The sequence below is a fragment of the Dipteris shenzhenensis genome, chromosome 27 (genome assembly GCF_047967505.1).
Source record: "Dipteris shenzhenensis isolate YYH24624 ecotype China chromosome 27, Dip_SZ_1.0, whole genome shotgun sequence".
NCBI classification, from domain to species: Eukaryota; Viridiplantae; Streptophyta; class Polypodiopsida; order Gleicheniales; family Dipteridaceae; genus Dipteris; species Dipteris shenzhenensis.
In genome coordinates this window covers 5865087-5883958 of record NC_141622.1, presented here as the reverse complement: position 1 = coordinate 5883958, position 18872 = coordinate 5865087, and the positions used below count along the sequence as shown (strand labels likewise).

General features: G+C 42.4%; 1 protein-coding gene across 4 annotated transcripts in view; it reads left to right on the top strand.

The window, feature by feature from the left end:
• Positions 1-10824, top strand: part of LOC147883788 (uncharacterized) — a 48922-nt gene extending 38098 nt beyond the window's left edge. For all 4 annotated transcript variants that reach the window (XM_087399176.1, XM_087399175.1, XM_087399174.1 and 1 more), the window contains one exon: positions 10496-10824. In XM_087399176.1, coding sequence (XP_087255302.1) covers positions 10496-10620 — 125 coding nt within the window. In that variant the 3' untranslated portion in view covers positions 10621-10824. The remainder of the gene's footprint in view (positions 1-10495) is intronic.
• Positions 10825-18872: the final 8048 nt, after the last annotated feature.

Genomic DNA, 18872 nt, shown 5'->3' with positions numbered 1-18872 from the left:
ATCCTCCAACTGCAGGACAACAAATCTTATCTTTGATCACTTCTAGGATAGAGCAAAAAATAGTCTTCCATTTTACTCAGCCATTCCTCCATTTCACTAGGGGTACAAGTATCACCTTTGAACTTAGATAAAACAATTTTATCCTTGACATCCTTGTCTTTTGTAGGTCCCATAGGTTTAGAACTTTAATAGACTGATGAAATGGCATGACTAGGTCGACTTGAGATCACCAGGTAAGGTCTTGTATTCATTAAACCTTTGACACAGGCTATCTACCTTAGGGTTGGCACACTTGGGGACATTACTCTTTCATGGCTTCCTGCTCTTCTGATCTATTTCCCCATTAGGTCTTCCTTGCTGATGCCATGAAACCATGAGGGTCTACAATAGGCTCAATCATGACATCCTTTTCAGAATCCGAGTCATCCTCTAGGGCCTGCTCCATAGGCTTCTTTCCCTCATGAATCAGACTCCTTCTAGTCCAACTTCCTGTTCATTGTAGCAAAGGAATTTTGCATCCTTATACCATTAGCTTTAATCTCCACAGTCATCTCCTTAAGGTCCTGTAATATAGGATCCATATAACCATTAGTGTTTTTCTCCAGGGCCTGAGATGCCTGGGCATTGGAAGTGCCATCACTTCGCTCCTGTCTGCAACTGCCAGGGATTTCCACCATTTCAAGGCCATCATCCTGGGCTCCCTTAGTGGAGCCAATGCCCAGTCTTATAGAATCCACACCAAATCATCCTCTGAAGTTCTCCACGTGATGGTTCTTAAACTGATTTCCTGATCTCTTTGGAGGCCCAATCCTAGGTCAAATTTAGAAATGTCACTGCCAGACTTTAGGGCTTCTGATCAGGAGATCAAGCTGAGCACAAATTGTTCAATTATGAGCACTTAGGATCCTGGTCCAATCAGGGGCTGCCACGTGTAAACTAACCTACAACATGCTAGTTTAGGTCTAGTTCAACAGCCTAGTAATGTAGAAATGGAAACAAATCAATGCAAAGGTAAAGGACAGGATGTAGGTTGCATAATTTCATGATCTGAACCATAAAAGTACCTGGACTTGTGTGTAGATCCATAGCTAGTGAGGGGATGCACCAGCAACAGTGCTAGGAAGGGAGATTCCTAGGCTAGGAGAGAAATCCTAGTTCAGCCTAGAGCTAGTCAAGCTCAGCTGTAAATGAGTGATCACAAGATTGCATTAAGAATGAATGGGTACATAGTACAGCAGGGCCCGCTTTTATAGGTGTGGGCCTGGCATCAATTACAGGTCTACTTATGGGATGGCAAGTCTATGATGCCACGTGACAACTTATGGCTCCCCCTACTTAAAGAACTATTTATTTACAAGCCATTAAAAGGCACACCATTCTAAAGACTAAGTAAATTTACCCTTTGTTACACTAGGCTCTTGCATGACCAGTGGAAGTGGAAAACCTTCAACCAATGTAAGATTTTTGCACGCAAAGAGTTGCCAACATGGTATCCCTACCATTCCATTTCAAGTGCAAGAGTATATGCTTCCAATTAGAAAGCATGCGAGTCACAAAAGGGCATCCCTAAACTTTGCCATCAATATGACCAAGAAGAGAATCCCAGTGGGTTGGACTGTGGACAAATGCATTGGCCCATGGACAAAATGCATTGGCCCATGGACAAAATGCATCTGTCATCATATATGAAATCAAGTGTCACATCATGACAGTCCAAGGCTGATGATTCTGCATAAATTCAAGCATCATTTTTTACTTGTGAGCCAGAATATGTTAAGAATATTTAAACCCCCATGCATCCTTGGCGAGTAGAGGTGCTCTTAAAGAGAGTAGCCTAATGTGTTTATGACCATGCTTGGAGCGCCTGAAAGCCTCGAAGATAGAAGACATGAAAGAAGAGATATCTTGCTTGGTAGACATCATCAATAGCAAAAAGAACTGTTTATAGGAAACCAAAATCGATTGGATTATGTAGAAATGAATATGCACATGCTAGGTGGCTAAGTTGCAATACTCTAGCTTTTTTTAAAAGCTTAGTGAGGACTTAGTCCGTTTGCTTGCGACGAGTGACCATCCACCCTAACGGATAGCCAAGATGCCTCACAAGTTGCATAGATGAAACAATCTCTCTAGGCCAAAGGATATTATGCCAATCATTTGCATGGAGTGGTAGAAGCCTAGATTTTTAAAATTGACCTGTAGGCCAGCTGCTAAACCATACAATGATAAAGCGCTCATGAGCTGAGAAAGATCCATCTCAGTGTTCCTAGGAGTGAAGAAAGAATCATTAGCATAAGCTTGTGCTATCATTTTCCTCCCTCCATGTAGCTATAACCCATGTAAGCTACCGGTAAGAACAAGGTGATCACACTGAACGACAAAGAGTCCAATCATCAGTCAGATCTTGAAGGAGAATACCAGCAGCTTTGCTATCTTGATACAACCAATAAATAATTTACTGCATCTTTTACCACAAATCCGAGTAAGCGCACGGTTTGCGAGATAAAATTCCATTGCACAGTATCAAATTCTTTTGCAATATCAACCTGTAACAAGAGAACATCTGTGTCGAGTGTATTTTCATATTCTATCCCCACAGAAGCATTTGTAATATTGTCAGTAATATATCTTCGAGGAATGAACCCATACCGAGCAACCCATCATGCAGGAGACCTTTGATGTGTGAAACCACCGTCTTGACAACAAGCTTGTAGATGATTGGCGTAAGAGTGATAGGCCTCCTGTCAGTAGAAGATTCAGAAAGATGTTTCTTAGGGATTAATTTAATTAACCCTTTTTTTCCAATTAGCTGGCATTTACTGAGATTCCCATGCAAAATTGATCATATATAGCAAAGTAGGAGAAAGGGCATCCCTGTAGTCAAGAAAAAACTCTACAGTGAGACCATCCCAGCCTGGAGACTTCCATTTGCCGCATGACTTTAATGCATCTTTGAACTCGGTCGCCGAGAAAGGTGTGTCTATCTGCATGGCCTGCTCATGGGACATACTCATGAGACACATTCTAAAGGATTTCCTGTTGAGACAAGAGTACTTCTGATGATGCAAATCAACATGCTCAAACTGTCTGGCATAATGACTCATACACATGGGCTAGGTGTGCCCGAGATGTGGTCCAATTACCATCAGCATCTTTCATCCAACAAATATTTTCACACTGTCTTTTTTGATGCAAGCTTTTTAAGAATTCTTTAGAGGAGCAATCTTTATCCAAAATAGCTCTTTGCCTGGCCTTTCTGAATTTCCCTGTGATCATTACATTGTAAGAGATGCCTGTTTCTGTGACCATTACATTGCTTTCCTGTTTCTGAATTTTCCTGTGATTTTTACATTGTAAGAGATGCCTGGCCTGGCAAAGATGAGCATTCTTAGTAGGAGATAAATCCCGCAAGTGACTAATTTCTGTCAAACCCGGATAGATATCTTTAGCCTTGGCAGCATCCTCTTTGAGATGATGCAAATATCTCTTGCCATATTCACAAATGACATACTGCATACGAGTAGTAAATGCAGCCCATGCGTATTCAATAATTATCAGATTTTGTGCCCGAAGAGGTGCAATGACATTGTAGACCATGCGCCATCATGCTGCCATTGATTGGGCAGTTTGTCATGCTGTATTTCTTGAAAGTACAACTTCAACCAAAGTGGAGAATGATCCAAGTGCGGATATGCATAATCCATCCACATATGACAATTGAAAGCGTCATATTGATGCACATTGACCATATACAAATGATTGAGGCGTGTCCGATAAGATGACTGTGCATTATGCTGAAAATTGTAACCAGGCATCAAAGCACATGTTTCTTTCCATTGCTCATGCTCAAAAACCAGCATATGTGCATGACGCGAAGTATTTCTCCTTGCTGGGGAGCATTATTAAAATCCCCATAGATAAAAGCATGATATCTCCAAGGATATTGCCGAATGGTCTGCCATATCAAAGCTCTACCATGAGAAGATTGTGGTGCTTGTATAAGACATTGCATGACAATCCATCTACCTTCGCTGAAAAGCATGTTTCACTAGGAGTACCATACCAGAGAAGGAACACTGTCCCACATAGAAAATATCATATTGACTAAAATGCCATGTCTGACCTGCATATACATGCTGATTATGCTCTTGCAAAGCTACTATATCAGGCTGAAATTTATTGACATAAGCCCATACAAGCTTCCATTTGCATGGATCACACAACCCTTGGACATTATAAGACAAGGATTTTATTTGTTCTAACATATTTACAGATGTGTCTAGTGACTATCGCTCAACAAAGATATGATATGCTACCATTGTTTTTCTATATTGGAGATTGCGGAGGCGTGAAATACCAAAGTGTCATGCCTATATTTTCCTGCCTTGCTGCAATTTTTGGCCACATATATTGTTTATTTAGGTCTGTGTTATTACCTTAACTGATTTCCTCCCATTCTTTGTTGATGTAGCATGCTATCCTCCCAAACCCTCTTTCTTGTATGCCTTTTTTTGTGTTCCACATTGATTTTTTGAGGAGCCTTGCATTTCTGGGATCTCAGCTCCCATGTTTACCACAGTATTAGCAGATCGGTCTCTTCTATTGCTGGGGTCTTGTTTAAAAACCAGCCACCCGCATTCTGGATTTTTATCCTGAGGGTCTTGAGTCCCTATGCATGGTTATTCTCGCTTTTGGCTTGTTCTGTTGTCTCTTCATGCTCTTTACTTAGGGCAGCCATCGTGTCCTCTTTTTTGGGGGTGGTACTGCTCTATTGCACGCAACTTCTGAGACATCTGTTGAAAATTGGAGTCCCAGTGAGAGTGTCCTACAGTTGTGTGGGTGTGAAGTGTACTAGACTCCACTTTTTCTTTTGGAGGTTGTAGGGTCACTTGACCTTCCATAGTAGATTAGATTCTGTGTGTAACATCACATATGAGTTCAAGAGATATTCCTCCACTGACCTCACCTATGATGCAGAGTGTGAGGCTTGCCCAAGCTATAAAAGAGGTTCGCTGTACTTGCTCCATTATCAATCCATCACATCAGTTGCACCTCAATCTTGTATCCCATCATGTGATTTTCCTTGGCTCTCTCCCACACCATGTATTCTAACATGGTTCAGAGCCCATGTGTCACCGCCGCCTCCTTTGTCGACTCCATTCCTAGCTGGAGCTCTTTCCAGATCTGTGCATACCTTTCTTTCATGTGCCACTCAGCTGGAAATGCTGCTCCTATTCTGAAGTGGTGCCCCTTTCTGTGATCATTTCTTTACTCCAGCTCTGTTCCTCCCTGTACCACGCCGCTGTCCCTTAGCAGGCTGCCTCCTGCTGCAATTGAGGCTTGTCACAGTCACATTGTTGCCAGCTATGGAGCAAATTGCCACTCATGCGCCACCATTCTGAGGGAAAAGCAGTACGCTATTCTCTGCCCAATATTGTGCTTTCATCCTAAGTTGGGAGTGCTGCCCTGAAGCTCACGATGCTGCAACAATATGTCACATTTGAGAAGTTGCTTTGTGTCATGGTTGCTGCCATCGATTTTCTGCAACGACTTAAAGCAGATCTGCATCGACAGCATTTTTTGCCCCACATTCATGGTTGCTGCCATTGATTTTCTGCAACGACTTGAAGCAGATCTGCATCGACAGCATTTTTTGCCCCACATTCATGGTTGCTGCCATCGATTTTTTGCAACGATTTGATTGCTGGTCGACAGCCTTCATGCTGTAGTTAATGGTCTTCTCCAAGCTAAGTGGTTGTCTCTTAATTCGATGCCATTGTTAGTCGATCAGCTCCTTCTTTCTTCCCTCTTTTTCTCCATTTGATGTTGTTTATGCTTGCTACTCAAGTTCGACATGTACTGCACTTTCACTTTGTTATGACAAACTGAGTTGTAATCAATTGATTATTCTCTTGTACTCATCATGGATGCATTAAAACTAGCTTCATTGATTGAGAAATCTTCAGGCACCAACTTTCCCACTTGGCAAACAAAAATCAGGCTGCTTCTTATGCGAGAAGGAATCTGGAATGTGGCAAATGGCAAGAGAAAGAAGCCTAAGTCGGACGACAAAAAGATCCTTCACTTGGAGAACTAGAATGATAAGGCCTTGGCTATACTAGGCCATGCTGACAACCTAATCCACCATGTGGATCTTGACAAGACAACAAGTGAAGTTTGTACTAAGTTGGAAAATCTTTTTGGAAATAAAATCATTAATTTAAAAGTTTTTGAATAAGCAAAAACTTTTAATTTGAAGATGAAGGAAGGAGAGTCACTGAGTGAATACCTGAGCAATCTAGGATCTATAACAACTAGATGCCCTGAAAGCCACAGTTGGAGAAGATGATCGGGTGGTAGTTTTGCTCTCGAGTATTGAAGATATGTCCAAATTTAGTGAGGTGCTGGTAGTACTCAGGGTTGGCCGTGATGAGATACGATGATATGGTGGCTATCCTTTTTGATGAGGTCTGCTGTGCTATAGAGAAAGCTAGAGCTTCATTGGAACTTGAGAAGGCATTCTTCTCAAAGAATAAATCAAGGAAGAATGGCAAGGCACTGAAGTGTACCTATTACAAGAAGCTCGGACATACGGAAGATTGATGCTTCAAGAAAATAGCAAAGGAACAGTCAAGGGCCTGGTTGCACAAGAGACTGATGAAGACGACGACGAAGTTGGATGCTCTACTGTACTTGATGAGAAAGCTTTCACTGCAGCTGTCTCGGATTCGTCTCTTTCAGAAGAGATAGGCGAGGAATGGGCTTTCTGGAGTCATGTGTATGAGTCCGGTACTTTGCCTTGGTTAGTCTCCCAGAAATGACTGTAATAATTCTATTGTGTTTTTTTTCGTGTGCGTTGTTTCATAAAAGGCTCCACTATTTTCCTATACCGAGTTAGGAGGCAGGGGGTGTTGTTTTGGTATTCCTCTATTAGGCCGATTTTCAGGATGGTGGTATATCTATCCCTAGACCTATGACCTGGTCATGCATCCATGCTTAGACTTGAGGCTCTGGTCATGTCTGAACTTTAAACCATGAGAGCATTTAGTTCAACCTTTGAACCATGCTCAGACTTTAGCCTCTGAGATTGCATGGGATGCACAGTCTGGATGTTGCCATCATTGTCACTCACCCTAGCTCTGAAGGGGGGTTTGTTGGGAATTGGAGTCCGAGAGTGTGTATCCTACAATTGTGTGGTGTGAAACATCCTAGAGTTACACTTGTCCTTTGGTGGGAGGTTGTCACTCGACGTTCCAGAGTAAAGTAGATCCTGTATGTGACGTCACACGTGTTGCCCAGCCTGTAAATGACGTGCGTTGTAATTGCTCCTATTATCAATTGATCACATCAGCTATGCCTCAATTTTGTATCCCATCATGTGATCCTCTTTTGCTCTCTCTCCCACACCCCAGAGTCTATAGATCCGGAAGAGAATCATTACTCAACATCGAGTGAGAAAATATGGATGTAAAAGCACAAAATTAGGGACTAGCTCAAATGAGATAATTGAGTCAAAAGACATCATAAAGGAGATGTTGTTAGAAAACATGGTAGTGTGTTAAGATATTTCGTTTTTCCTTTGAGTGAGCAACTCTGTAAGGCGCCTGTTGATTTCTGTGGGGAGCATGTCTATGAGGCATCTCAGGAGTGCTGCGGACGTGTCTGCTGATGTGTTTGCCATACTGAGAGAGATAGAGAGAGAGAAAGAAAGAACGAAAGTCTATTAACGTCCAATGGAGACCAAAAGGCCTATGGGACAGCAAGAAACCCTCTAGTACATCTGCTTTAGGGAGGGCCCATGGCAGCTCCCAAGTAGTGCAAAAGCAACCCACATTATTAGAGTACCTACATGATAGTCTGAAAGAGTAAACAGCCATACATCAGTTTAAGACTGAGAGTCTTTTGGTTTTGATTTAAACTCTCCGATTAGTGCTACGCCTTAACGGTAAACTGCGCATTTTCCATCCTTTTTGGCAGCCCTGACTTTAGCTAATTCAGGTGCCTTATTCTTGAGTTGAGCTTGTGTAAGCTCCTCTGCTATCCATACTTTGGTGCCCTTCAACTTGTAAGATTGTCGAAGAAGCTTGAGCCACATATCTTTTGACTTTAGTGTAAGGATTGCATGACCTTTATAGTGCAGAATAGAAGCTGTCCTGGAGTCGTCATCATCCTACTCATCATCATCCACCTATTCAATGTTGGGCAATCTTGCTTTGATCTTTGTCAATATTTCACTATATGTGTCCTTTCTGGCAGCCCCGACTTTAGCTAATTCAGTTGCCTTATTCTTGAGTTGAGCTTGTGTAAGCTCCTCTGCTATCCATACTTTGGTGCCCTTCAACTTGTAAGATTGTTGAAGAAGCTTGAACCGCATATCTTTTGACTTTAGTGTAAGGATTGCATGACCTTTATAGTGCAGAATAGAAGCTGGCCTGGAGTCGTCATCATCCTGCTCATCAGCATCCACCTATTCAATGTTGGGCAATCTTGCTTTGATCTTTGTCAATATTTCACTATATGTGTCCTCCTCTTTGTATCAATCTTTTGGGAGTCCCCCTATTCTAATCTTCAGCGCATCTAGCTTCGTGTTCTTTAATCTCTGCTTGAATATTAAGCTTACTTGCTTTGGTGTCCACTTCCACAATCGCTTCCGTCTTAGCAGTTTGTACTCAATGTGAACAAGATCTTTGACTGTAGAGACTAGCTGTGGGGTAGGGGGGGAAGCCTTTCAAGATTTTACAGCCTCATCAATTACTGCCTGCTTACCAGGCCGTTCCAGAATGAGAAGTCGAGCCTTTACTTCTGCGAGTTTCAATCGTAGCTCTCTCACTACCTGCTGCAAATAAAAAATCTGATCCTGTTGCCCAAGGATGGGTCGTTTTGAGCCCTGTTAGTAATTCCGTGCATATGGAGAGGGTGTCATGGCTGCAATTGTAGAGTACCGAGTCTTGATGGAGGTTGAAGGAGTTGAGGGGGACTTGGAGGAAAGGGTAGGCCAGTCCATAACTGGCTGTCTGTTGAACCCCCTAGCCCCCCCGAGTTGGGTTTGGGTTTAGCCCAACTCAGGGTTAGGGTTAGTTTGGCTGCTGCTAGCTGAGGTAACTACTGGCTGAGGCAAAGGGCTAACGGGTTACTGTTGACGGGCTGTACGGTATAGGGAGGTACGGGCTGCTGCTGACAGGCGACGGGCTGTACGGACGGGAGGACTGTTGGAAAGTGGGAGTGAAGGAGGACATCATGGAAGAGTGTGGGAACCAAATGGCAAAATGGTCCATTGAGTTGAGGGGAAGTCCTCTCTTTTATATAATGGAAGAGAGGGTGGCCTAAATCAAATCATAGGAACTCCACAATCATAGGCACCACCCCATGTGGGGGCCTTTGCATTACATCATCACCTGTGTCATGGTCTATGGCACTAAGTGTGCCTCTTCTACACACACAACCATATGACTGCTAGTGGATAAGCCCTTGATCACACATATCCCAACAAGGACTAGGTACAGACGGGAGGTACAGAGAGGTGCTGATGGGCTGCGACGCGGAGAGAGAGAGAGAGAGAGAGAGAGAGAGAGAGAGAGAGAGAGAGAGAGAAGAAAGAAAGAAAGTCATATTAACGTCCGCAGGAGACCTCACGGGTCTATCGGACAAAGTACAAAATGTCAAAAAGACTTGCAACATCTGGATAGGCCAGAGGGTTGAGGAGTGCACATGGCATCTCCGCTCGATTATTATATCACACCGATACATACTAGGAATATAAAACTAATAGAAGTGGCCTTCATAACATCAGTTTAAGACTGAGAGTCTTTAGGTTTTGATTTGAAATCCCTAATTAATGTTGTTCCATCTCGATATACAGCACATTTTCCAGCTTTATGTGCATCCTTCATTTTGGTGAGCTCGACACTCCTCTGTTTGAGCTGAGTTAAGGTGAGTTCCTCGGAGATCCAAATCCTTGTGCCCTTCAGCTTGTTTGTTTGTCGAAGAATCTTAATTCTCCCTGCTCTCTCCTTGAAAAACACTTGTACTTGCATTCCTGTTTGGGAGAGACAGCTAAAATCATTATGATCCCACTCTACTTGTGGTATTTCCTTCTTGAGACATGCAATCCTCTCGTCTGCTGTGTAATCCTGTTCTTCATTAAAAAGGCCAAGGCAATCCTTGGGCACCCTACAATGCGTAGTATCTGCTTATTATGTGCTATAGCCTGCTGCTCTTTTACTTTTGTGTACAGATCTGCTTTGTTAAGTTTGCTGTCCGCAACAATGGCCATCTCTTCCTTGGCTGAACTCACTTGAGTGTTGATCATTTCCTTGACCTTGGAGACAAGAGTTGGTGCTGGTGGAAATGTGCTGAACTTCTCCATAGCTTCTGCAATAATTTCCTGCTTGCCTTTGTTCTCCATCTTGTTCACCTTTCTGCTAAGAGAGAGAGAGAGAGAGAGAGAGAGAGAGAGACCAAACCTACAGATACCTACAGATGTAATTTGTTTCAGGTCCTTCCGTGACTTGCCCCATTTGTTCAACGATTCTTTCTGGAGATATTCAAGATGCAGGTTTCAACACCCAGGTCAATCAGCATATTGATGCTTGTGTTAGTGCTCCACAAAGAGGGACCTAACTGTATGGAGAGTTGGAAGAGTGTTCAGAAATGCAAGCTGGACAAAACATTGTATGGAGAAAGCTGGATAAAATCTTTTCTGCAAGTTCTGTTTTGTCTTGGGTTATGTTTCAGTTTCATTTGTAGTTTTCGTGCACTGTGACGATGTTGGTAGTTGGAAAGGGGTTCTATGCAGTGAAATTTTACCAGTGGTAAATGTACTTTAAGGTTATATGAATGAATATTGTCTACTATCTTTCCTGCTGGCACATATTGATAGATATGTAAATCCTTTCTGTCCAGTGACTACATGCTGCAGACGGTTTTTAAATCTCACAACTTTTAGAGAGAGAGAGAGAGAGAGGGAGAGAGGTTAACGTCTGCAGGAGGCCAAAAAGACCTATGAGACCAATAACATAATACATAATGAGATCACCAATGGTACAACGGGGAACTAGAAGTGCCTAGTGCATGCCTAAAGGTCTAACAAAATTCTATCATTTAGTGCTTACATGGTGTGGAAGAAGAACAAACCTACTAGAAATCCACTTCTACATCAGTTTTCGACCAAGTGTCTGTAGATAAGACAGTTCAACTCTTGAAGTCTCTGATAATTACTCTTCCATCATGCTAAACAGCCCATTTCGCTGCTTTCCTGGCTTCCTCGACTTCTCCAACCCCCTTGGTTTCTACTTCAGTTGAGCTTGGGTAAGATCATCTGACATCCAGACCTGTTCCTTCCAATTTCTTGGCTTGTTTGAGAAACTCAATTTTATGTTCTCATGATTCAAATGTTACTATGGCACGCTTACCACCTTGAAAAATGCTGACTATCTGATTGGTATCCCATGTTATTTTGGTACAGCCTCCCTTAGATGCCCTAATGCAAGTGCAGAAGCTTCCTTTGCTGCCAATCATCTACTGGGATGTTTCCCGCTTTCCACTTTCTCTCCACTGCTTCTGTAACTTCTTTGCATATCTTCACGTTCATTTCCTTGCGAGTCCTGAGCCACCTCATGGACCCCTCTTGGCTCTGTCATGGGGTGCAATGTGTCATAGTGTGCACTATATTTTTAAGGGCTCGTTAGATCTTTCAAAAATTTAGATCTTAAAAAGTGGTTTACCAGTTTTTTCAATTTAACACCATTTAAAAAACTCAAGAGTATAAATAACCATGAATTTGCAATCACATTGTAATGGCTCAATGTAAATCAAGTGGCAATGACAATAATTTGTCATGCACTTTCAATGTTTAGACTAACTCGCATTCTTGTAGGAGGATAACTTCACATGTCACTGTGATTTCTCATTGCAAAGATGAAATTGATTTTTTTGGTTGAAAACTAAATAGTTTGTTGATGCACTATTGAAAACCATGAAATCAAACATGATTCCGAAGAAACTATCAATTTCTAGTCTTAGGAGAAATTGACCAACATAATCCACTAGGAGAATGATACCAGTGTCACTCCTTCAAAATCAATTATGAATTAGAAATCCATTCTCCCAATCCTTGTGATTAATGGCACAGGTCCCAGCCTCAATATAATCATATGGCGTTGTGGACTCCCTATCATATTAAGCTTGTTGATAATACTAGGGTGAAAGCTCTAGGAGTGGTAAAGAACTTGGCAGTGGATGTATGTGGCATTTCAGTGCCTTCAACTTTTCAGGTTATTCCTACAAAACCAGATGCTAAGGCTTACCCATTGATCTTGAGAAGGTCATGGCTCCGTCAAGTAAAGGCAATTCAAGACTGGGAGACAAATGATCTTATCCTTCAAGGAGAAAACAACAAGATCCACTACAACATCAAGAGTCGTCATAGGAAGGTAGTCAGAGATGCTTCTTAAACATCCAAGAGTCGTGAATCAGAGTCATTAGATGATGAGGAGACAACAGGTAGTTCTGAGGAGTCCATCTCAAAAGGAGAGGTGCAAGGAGTTGCATTTGGTCTTTGCATAGGGGTCAAAGTCCGAGGGATACTGAAGGAGGTGGAATCTGGATCCTAGGACTGGTCTTTGAATCATGGACCACAGGGGAGCTACAATGCTCCTACACCGATTAGTCCCAAACGTTGGCACTCCTTGCGGTATTTATTTAACATTCATTTGAAGCCAAGCGGCTGATTACAAAGGTCTTTGGGAAGCTGCACCACAGGCAAACCGATGCCCGCAGACTCCCCGTCCAGCGCACCCTGTAATTCCTTGCTCAACTCCAAATGATGAATGGCATCCAATCACGAGACAATCTTGTATCCTCAGCCAACCAAAGCATGCAATAGAGACCCCAAAATCATCCACTGTCTGAGTCACATATGTAATTCCACAACCAAGTGTCCAACTAGCCAAACACGGCTAAACAACTGCAAGACAAAGCCTCCAACAGTCAAACTCTGGTGCAATCAATCGACAAAGCACTTTCAAATGGGTCGCCTCAATCTATAGCCTCTCTGGCCACTATCCAACAGCATAAATCAACCTTTCTTCGCAAGGAAAGAAACCCAAATGCAATAATGAGCCAGCAATCAATCAGGGAATGGCAAAAACAGGCAAAGACAAGTCCTCTTCTAACCAGTATCCACTGAGAAAGGTCATCGGGGTTGAAAACCCTAGATCTAGCAAAGAAACGCTGGTTTTGGCACAGCTCGAAGGACCTGGAAGTGAAATTGCAATTTGTAGAGGACACCTTGGCTGAAATCGCAATCTGCAACAGGCTCCTGATCAGATGCGATTTCCTCTGGTAGGCCTTGGATGCAATGGAACTGGCCTTGGTTGATGGCGATTTTTTCTGGCAGGCTCTGGAACCTCCTGCCAGATAACGATTTGGCTCTAGTAGCACCTGGCAGGCTCTGGCAGCTCACAACTGATGATTTGGCTCTTCTAGAACTGATTTTGGCCTTCTGAGTCCAAAAGAAGGCCTCTCCCTCTCTTTTTAGAACCTTGTGCTAAAAATAGCAATTTTTAATTGCACCACTCTTTAGGCCCCTTGTTGCACACTTTGGCCCTAGGAATTAGTTGCCTAGTAACTGGGCGCACATTCAATATTTCCAAGGGCCCACTAGGGAATTTGCCAGACCCTTGCTCCTCAGAGGCTCAAGGCAATCACACGCAAATTACGGGGGTCGCAAATTAAAAGTCCCATAATTTCAAATCCTCGTGACATGAGAAATATCAAAATCATGAGGTCTTCTTGATTACTACTTAGAGGAGTGGGGTTGTGAATCAAAAAAAGGATAAATGAGCAACCAAAAGTAAATACATCAAAGGCTACAATAGAAGCAGCTTGAGTGTATATTGTGAAACAAGGAAAAGAGATTAGTTTGGGGGGGTGTGGGGAGGTTGAGGAAGTGATGTTGGACCTTTGTTATAAGGATGGACAAGCCTCAATTCACCTCATAATATCCTTAATAGATCAAAAGAAGAGGAAATCCATTGCCCTGACTTGATTTATGGGTGATTGATTGCACAATAACCTATGTTGTAAATTTTATATGCAAGCAATAAACTTTCTTCTTTAAATATATATGTCCCAGGTCTGTCGTATGCTTTATAGAGGTGTTCCCATAAAGTTTTTGCAATGGGATCCTAGAGACAAGGGGTGAATTAATGCAAGGAACCTCAAAAAAAGCCTCCGCTTCTAGTACATTTTTAGCAATGCCAAGAGGTTTCGGTTCAGTGTTAGGGGATGGAAACTCTCTAGAGCTTCTCATTGGGAGGAGTTCCAAATTTTTACAGATTCATGAATTTTGGTGGTTGTTGGAGAAGGCTCTAAAAATCTCTCAAGAATATAAAACTTAGTCTTCTATTTTGGCTTTCTATTCATGGAGGGATTGTTGTAGATCAATTGAGATCCACGTTTGCTACTCCCTCTTCTTATGCATGTTGCCTAATGTTGAGGGGTGCCTTTCGGATTGCCGACAGGCCAAGGTTGTTAGGAAGGAAATTACAGGGCAAGCCATGTTCTCGGGAAGGAGATTGAAAGGCTTTTGAGTATGCTTTGTCTCTCCCCTTTCACTTGGGGCTCAATGGCTTGATTTCTCTATCAGGGCCTCAAGTGTTCCATAAGATGCATTACTCCTCATGGATTCTTTTTGTCTGACGTCATTTGATCGAGTTGTGCTCTTTGGATATTCATCTTCCTCTCCTTATAGACGTGCACATGCTTAAATGGACGTATGCTGGGAGATCTTAGCGAGCATCTCTTCTTGGCATATGTGGAGATCTAGTTGCATAGAACCATCAAGTGCATCCCAAGTCCACCCCTGTTGCACACCTTGGCCCTAGGAATTAATTGCCTAGTAACTGGGTGCACATTCACTATTTCCAAAGGCCAACTAGGGAATTTTCATTCCCCAAGTCCCACCCCATGGTGTGACCCTCGCGCCCCAGAGGCTTAAGGAAGTCACACGCAAATAACGGGGGTTGCAAATCAAAAGTCCCATAATTTCACGTCCTTATGACAGACCCCCCTCTTAAAAGAAGGAAAACATCCTCGATTGCCATAAATTACTTGCAAAAGAAAACCAAGTGGAAACACTACAATGTTTGTTAAGCAAAAGACAGGCAAACATTCAACATACATGCATACATGGACTCACAAACAATATGCTCCCCATGGTGTCGGATCATCCTCACGTATGGCCATACCTAAGGACCCACTGCCAATGGTACATCATGAGCATATGTAAACACTTAATGCATGCACATAAATACTCAGACCGTACTTCCCAGGGATAGTTCATGCATGCTTTACCCACCTATGGCCATCTCTTTAGACCCACAGTAGTGGTACATCATGAACATCCGAAGTACCAGAGATATCAAATCCAAATTTGAGTGGACAACCAACCATGCCGCCAATAGATCACCAACAATGCATATATGATTTGTATGGCTGCAGATAACAAATATGTATAGCACTGCAAACAAAATGACTAGTACATCCAATGTGACTAGAGCACCACGTACATCGTAGCCAATGATGGACGAGATAGACCACTTCTAGGAATTGCACATCTGGAACCAAGGTCTAGGGGAATCCATTCTCTTTTTGTCGAAACCACATGACAAAAAAGAGCATTCCCATCTTGTCGAATCCTGGTGACAAGAATAACACGCATATTTTACCGAAACCTCATGGCAAAAATAGCATCCAATACTAGCAGGGAAAACACCATCCAGCAAATCGTATAACATACATAATCTAGAATCGGATGCCAAAAAGAGTGGCAGAGTCTACCATATAAAATTCTTTTTACAAGTACCTGTATACGGCATTATATAAAACCAGCCATAAATAACCCGTTGTGGAATTTGGAACTCTTGCCCTTTGGAACATTCCGTGGCTCATCCGTGTCACTAGCTGACTCCTTCGTCTTATGGTTCGGACACCGATGTCCCTCCTCTTTGCAAATAAAACATTTGCCAGCTTCATATAAAGTGCGTTGTTCCTTTGGAGACAAACGATTATGTTCATCCTTTTGACAATTAGCTTTTCTATCAGACTTATCCCCACGAGATCCATTCTTCCTCTCTTCCTTCATTGGATCGGTATCATGCTTTTGACCACCTTTGAACCTAGAAGTCCTCCCCTACATGAAAGCATATGCCATGCTAGCATTCTCGATAAGCTGAGATGTATTAGAAACTTTAGACTTTGTGCAGTAGTCTCTCAACTCCTTAGGCAGCCCGCATCAATATTTCTCAACCTGCTCAATGAAAGGAACAATCCGATAGGAGCTAACAGGCAACAAAGCTGCCCAAAACTTGTTGTTATACTCCTCCAAATATCGGCAATTATTGGAATTCAGCTCATGCCAAGCAGTCATGATATTCACTTGAAAAGTTGTGGTAAGCCACGCAGTTGAAAACACCTACTTGAAACCTACCCACGTGTTTGGTGTGGTGTTTTGTATAAGCATAGTGGTCCATCACTGAAGTGGATTCCCCTTTAGAAAACTTGCAACTCGGCATATTTTAGATGACTCTGTGAAATGCCCTCCTGTATAGGCAACATCAAATTGCTGCAAAAAGATCAAGGCCTAAGCTTATCTTGCACCGCACTGAATGTCTCAAATTTTATAGCTACACGTGCCTCTTTAAAGTCCTACATCTTCCCTTGAGGTGCCACTTATCATATACAGGTGCCTGGGCAAAAGGGACAGTAGCACTCACTCTATCTCCCACACTACCAGCATTGGGAAAAGCTTTATTATTTAGACTAGCACCTATATTATGCATATTTACACTAGCACCCATATTTTGCATATTATTTAGACTAGCACCCATATTTTGGATATTTAAGTTTATCCTGCACTGCACTGAATGTCTCAAATTTTATAGCTGTACCTGCCTCTTTAAAGTCCTTCATCTTCCCTTGAGGTGCTACTTATCATATACAGGAGCTTGAGCAAAAGGGACAGCAACACTCACTCTATCTCCCACACTACCAGCTTGGGAAAAGCTGTATTATTGAGAATAGCACCCATATTTCGCATATTTAGACTATCACTCATATTTTGCATATTATTTAGACTACCACCCATATTTTGCATATTTAAGTTTATCCTGCACCGCACTGAGTGTCTCAAATTTTATAGCTGCACTTGCCTCTTTAAAGTCCTTCATCTTCCCTTGAGGTGCCACTTATCATATACAAGTGCCTGGGCAAAAGAGACAGCGCAGCACTCACTCTATCTCCCACATTACCAACTTTGGGAAAAGTTGTATTATTTAGACTAGCACCCATATTTTGCATATTTTCGAAACCAAGGTTAGCTGCCGCCGCTGATGCATTAGGCATACCTGTTTGCATCCCTGGGGTTGCTCCAATATTTGCATACATCATATTCTATCCCATCGGCTGTAAACTAGGTCGAAACCCAACTGTTTGACTAGCAGGCATACCCGAAAATTGGGATTGTGGGCTGACCATAGCATCAAACACTAAACCACCACCAAAATAGCCTGATTCACCCAGTTTGCCATAACTCCTTGCTATCCAGAAACCAGGGACTGAAAATTATTACCTTGAGATGGCCCCAGAATAGCATTAGACTGCTGTAGACCATAGAGGTTTTGAGAGGGCTGATCCTGAAGGTAACATGTGGTCTCTTGTTGGCTTCAACATCCCTATCCCCATCATCAAGCTTCCTTTTCTTCGACGGCACATCAGAATTCATCATCTTTTGGAAGCGAGGATCCTGTGTGAACTGCGTGAAAGCACTCATGAAACTCTATATCTATGCCTTGAATAATTTCACATCTTCCTCTTCAGTTTGATCATTCTGATGCTCAGCAACATGCTGGGACTCCTCTCTTGCACCCTGGTCATCATCATGAGATTGACATCTGCTCTTCCTCTTCCTCTCAAGTAAGACTGAGAAATGTATTACGCATCAGCTTATAGTGAGTCTTACACCTCAACAGAATGGTAAAGATGAGTGCAAGAATCGCACTATTATGGAGATGGATAGATGCATGCTTACCAGAGTAAAAATTGCCTTCTTACAAGTTTTGGCTTGAAGGCCTCATGTGTGTAAACTATGTTTTGAATCGGGCTCCCACAAAGGCTTTGAAGACAATCACTCCCTATGAGGCATGGCATGGGAGAAAGCCTTCAGTGGATCACTTCAGAGTTTTTGGTTGTGTTGCATATGCCCACATGCCTATGGAGTTTCGACACAAGTCCGATAAGGCACTTAAATGCATTTTTGTTGGGTATAGTGCACAAAGCAAAGGCTATTGTATCTACAATCCTGCTTCACGCAAGATTTTTGTTAGTAGATATGTTATATTTTCAAAGAATTCAGCACATACACATGCTGAATTTAATATTCTAGCTTCTTCATATGATCTTTTTTAGGGGATCGTTCCTATAGCATTTGGTTCCCCAGCTGAGGTTCATGCTGAAAATCAAAATTTATAGCAACCTCCTCCTGATCCACATGCCTTGATTCAGCCACCGGTTGATTTTGTACCTCCACAGGGTATGGATGAAGCTGTCAAGCAAGAGATCCGAGAGATACACACAACCAAAACAATCTCAAATTGGTTGCTATTGACTCTCAAGGAGAGTAGGCTTGAGGCCCCATTGCCTAGTAGGACTCATAGTGTAGTAAGGCACACAGGGGGGGCTCTTTCAGTTGAGACGGCTTATGCAGGTACTCTTTTTTTATGAAGAAGAACCTAACTCTTTTGAAGAAGCAAAGGATAACGTGCATTGGATGCATGCCATGCACAATGAATTGTAGTCCATTGAGAAAAATCAAA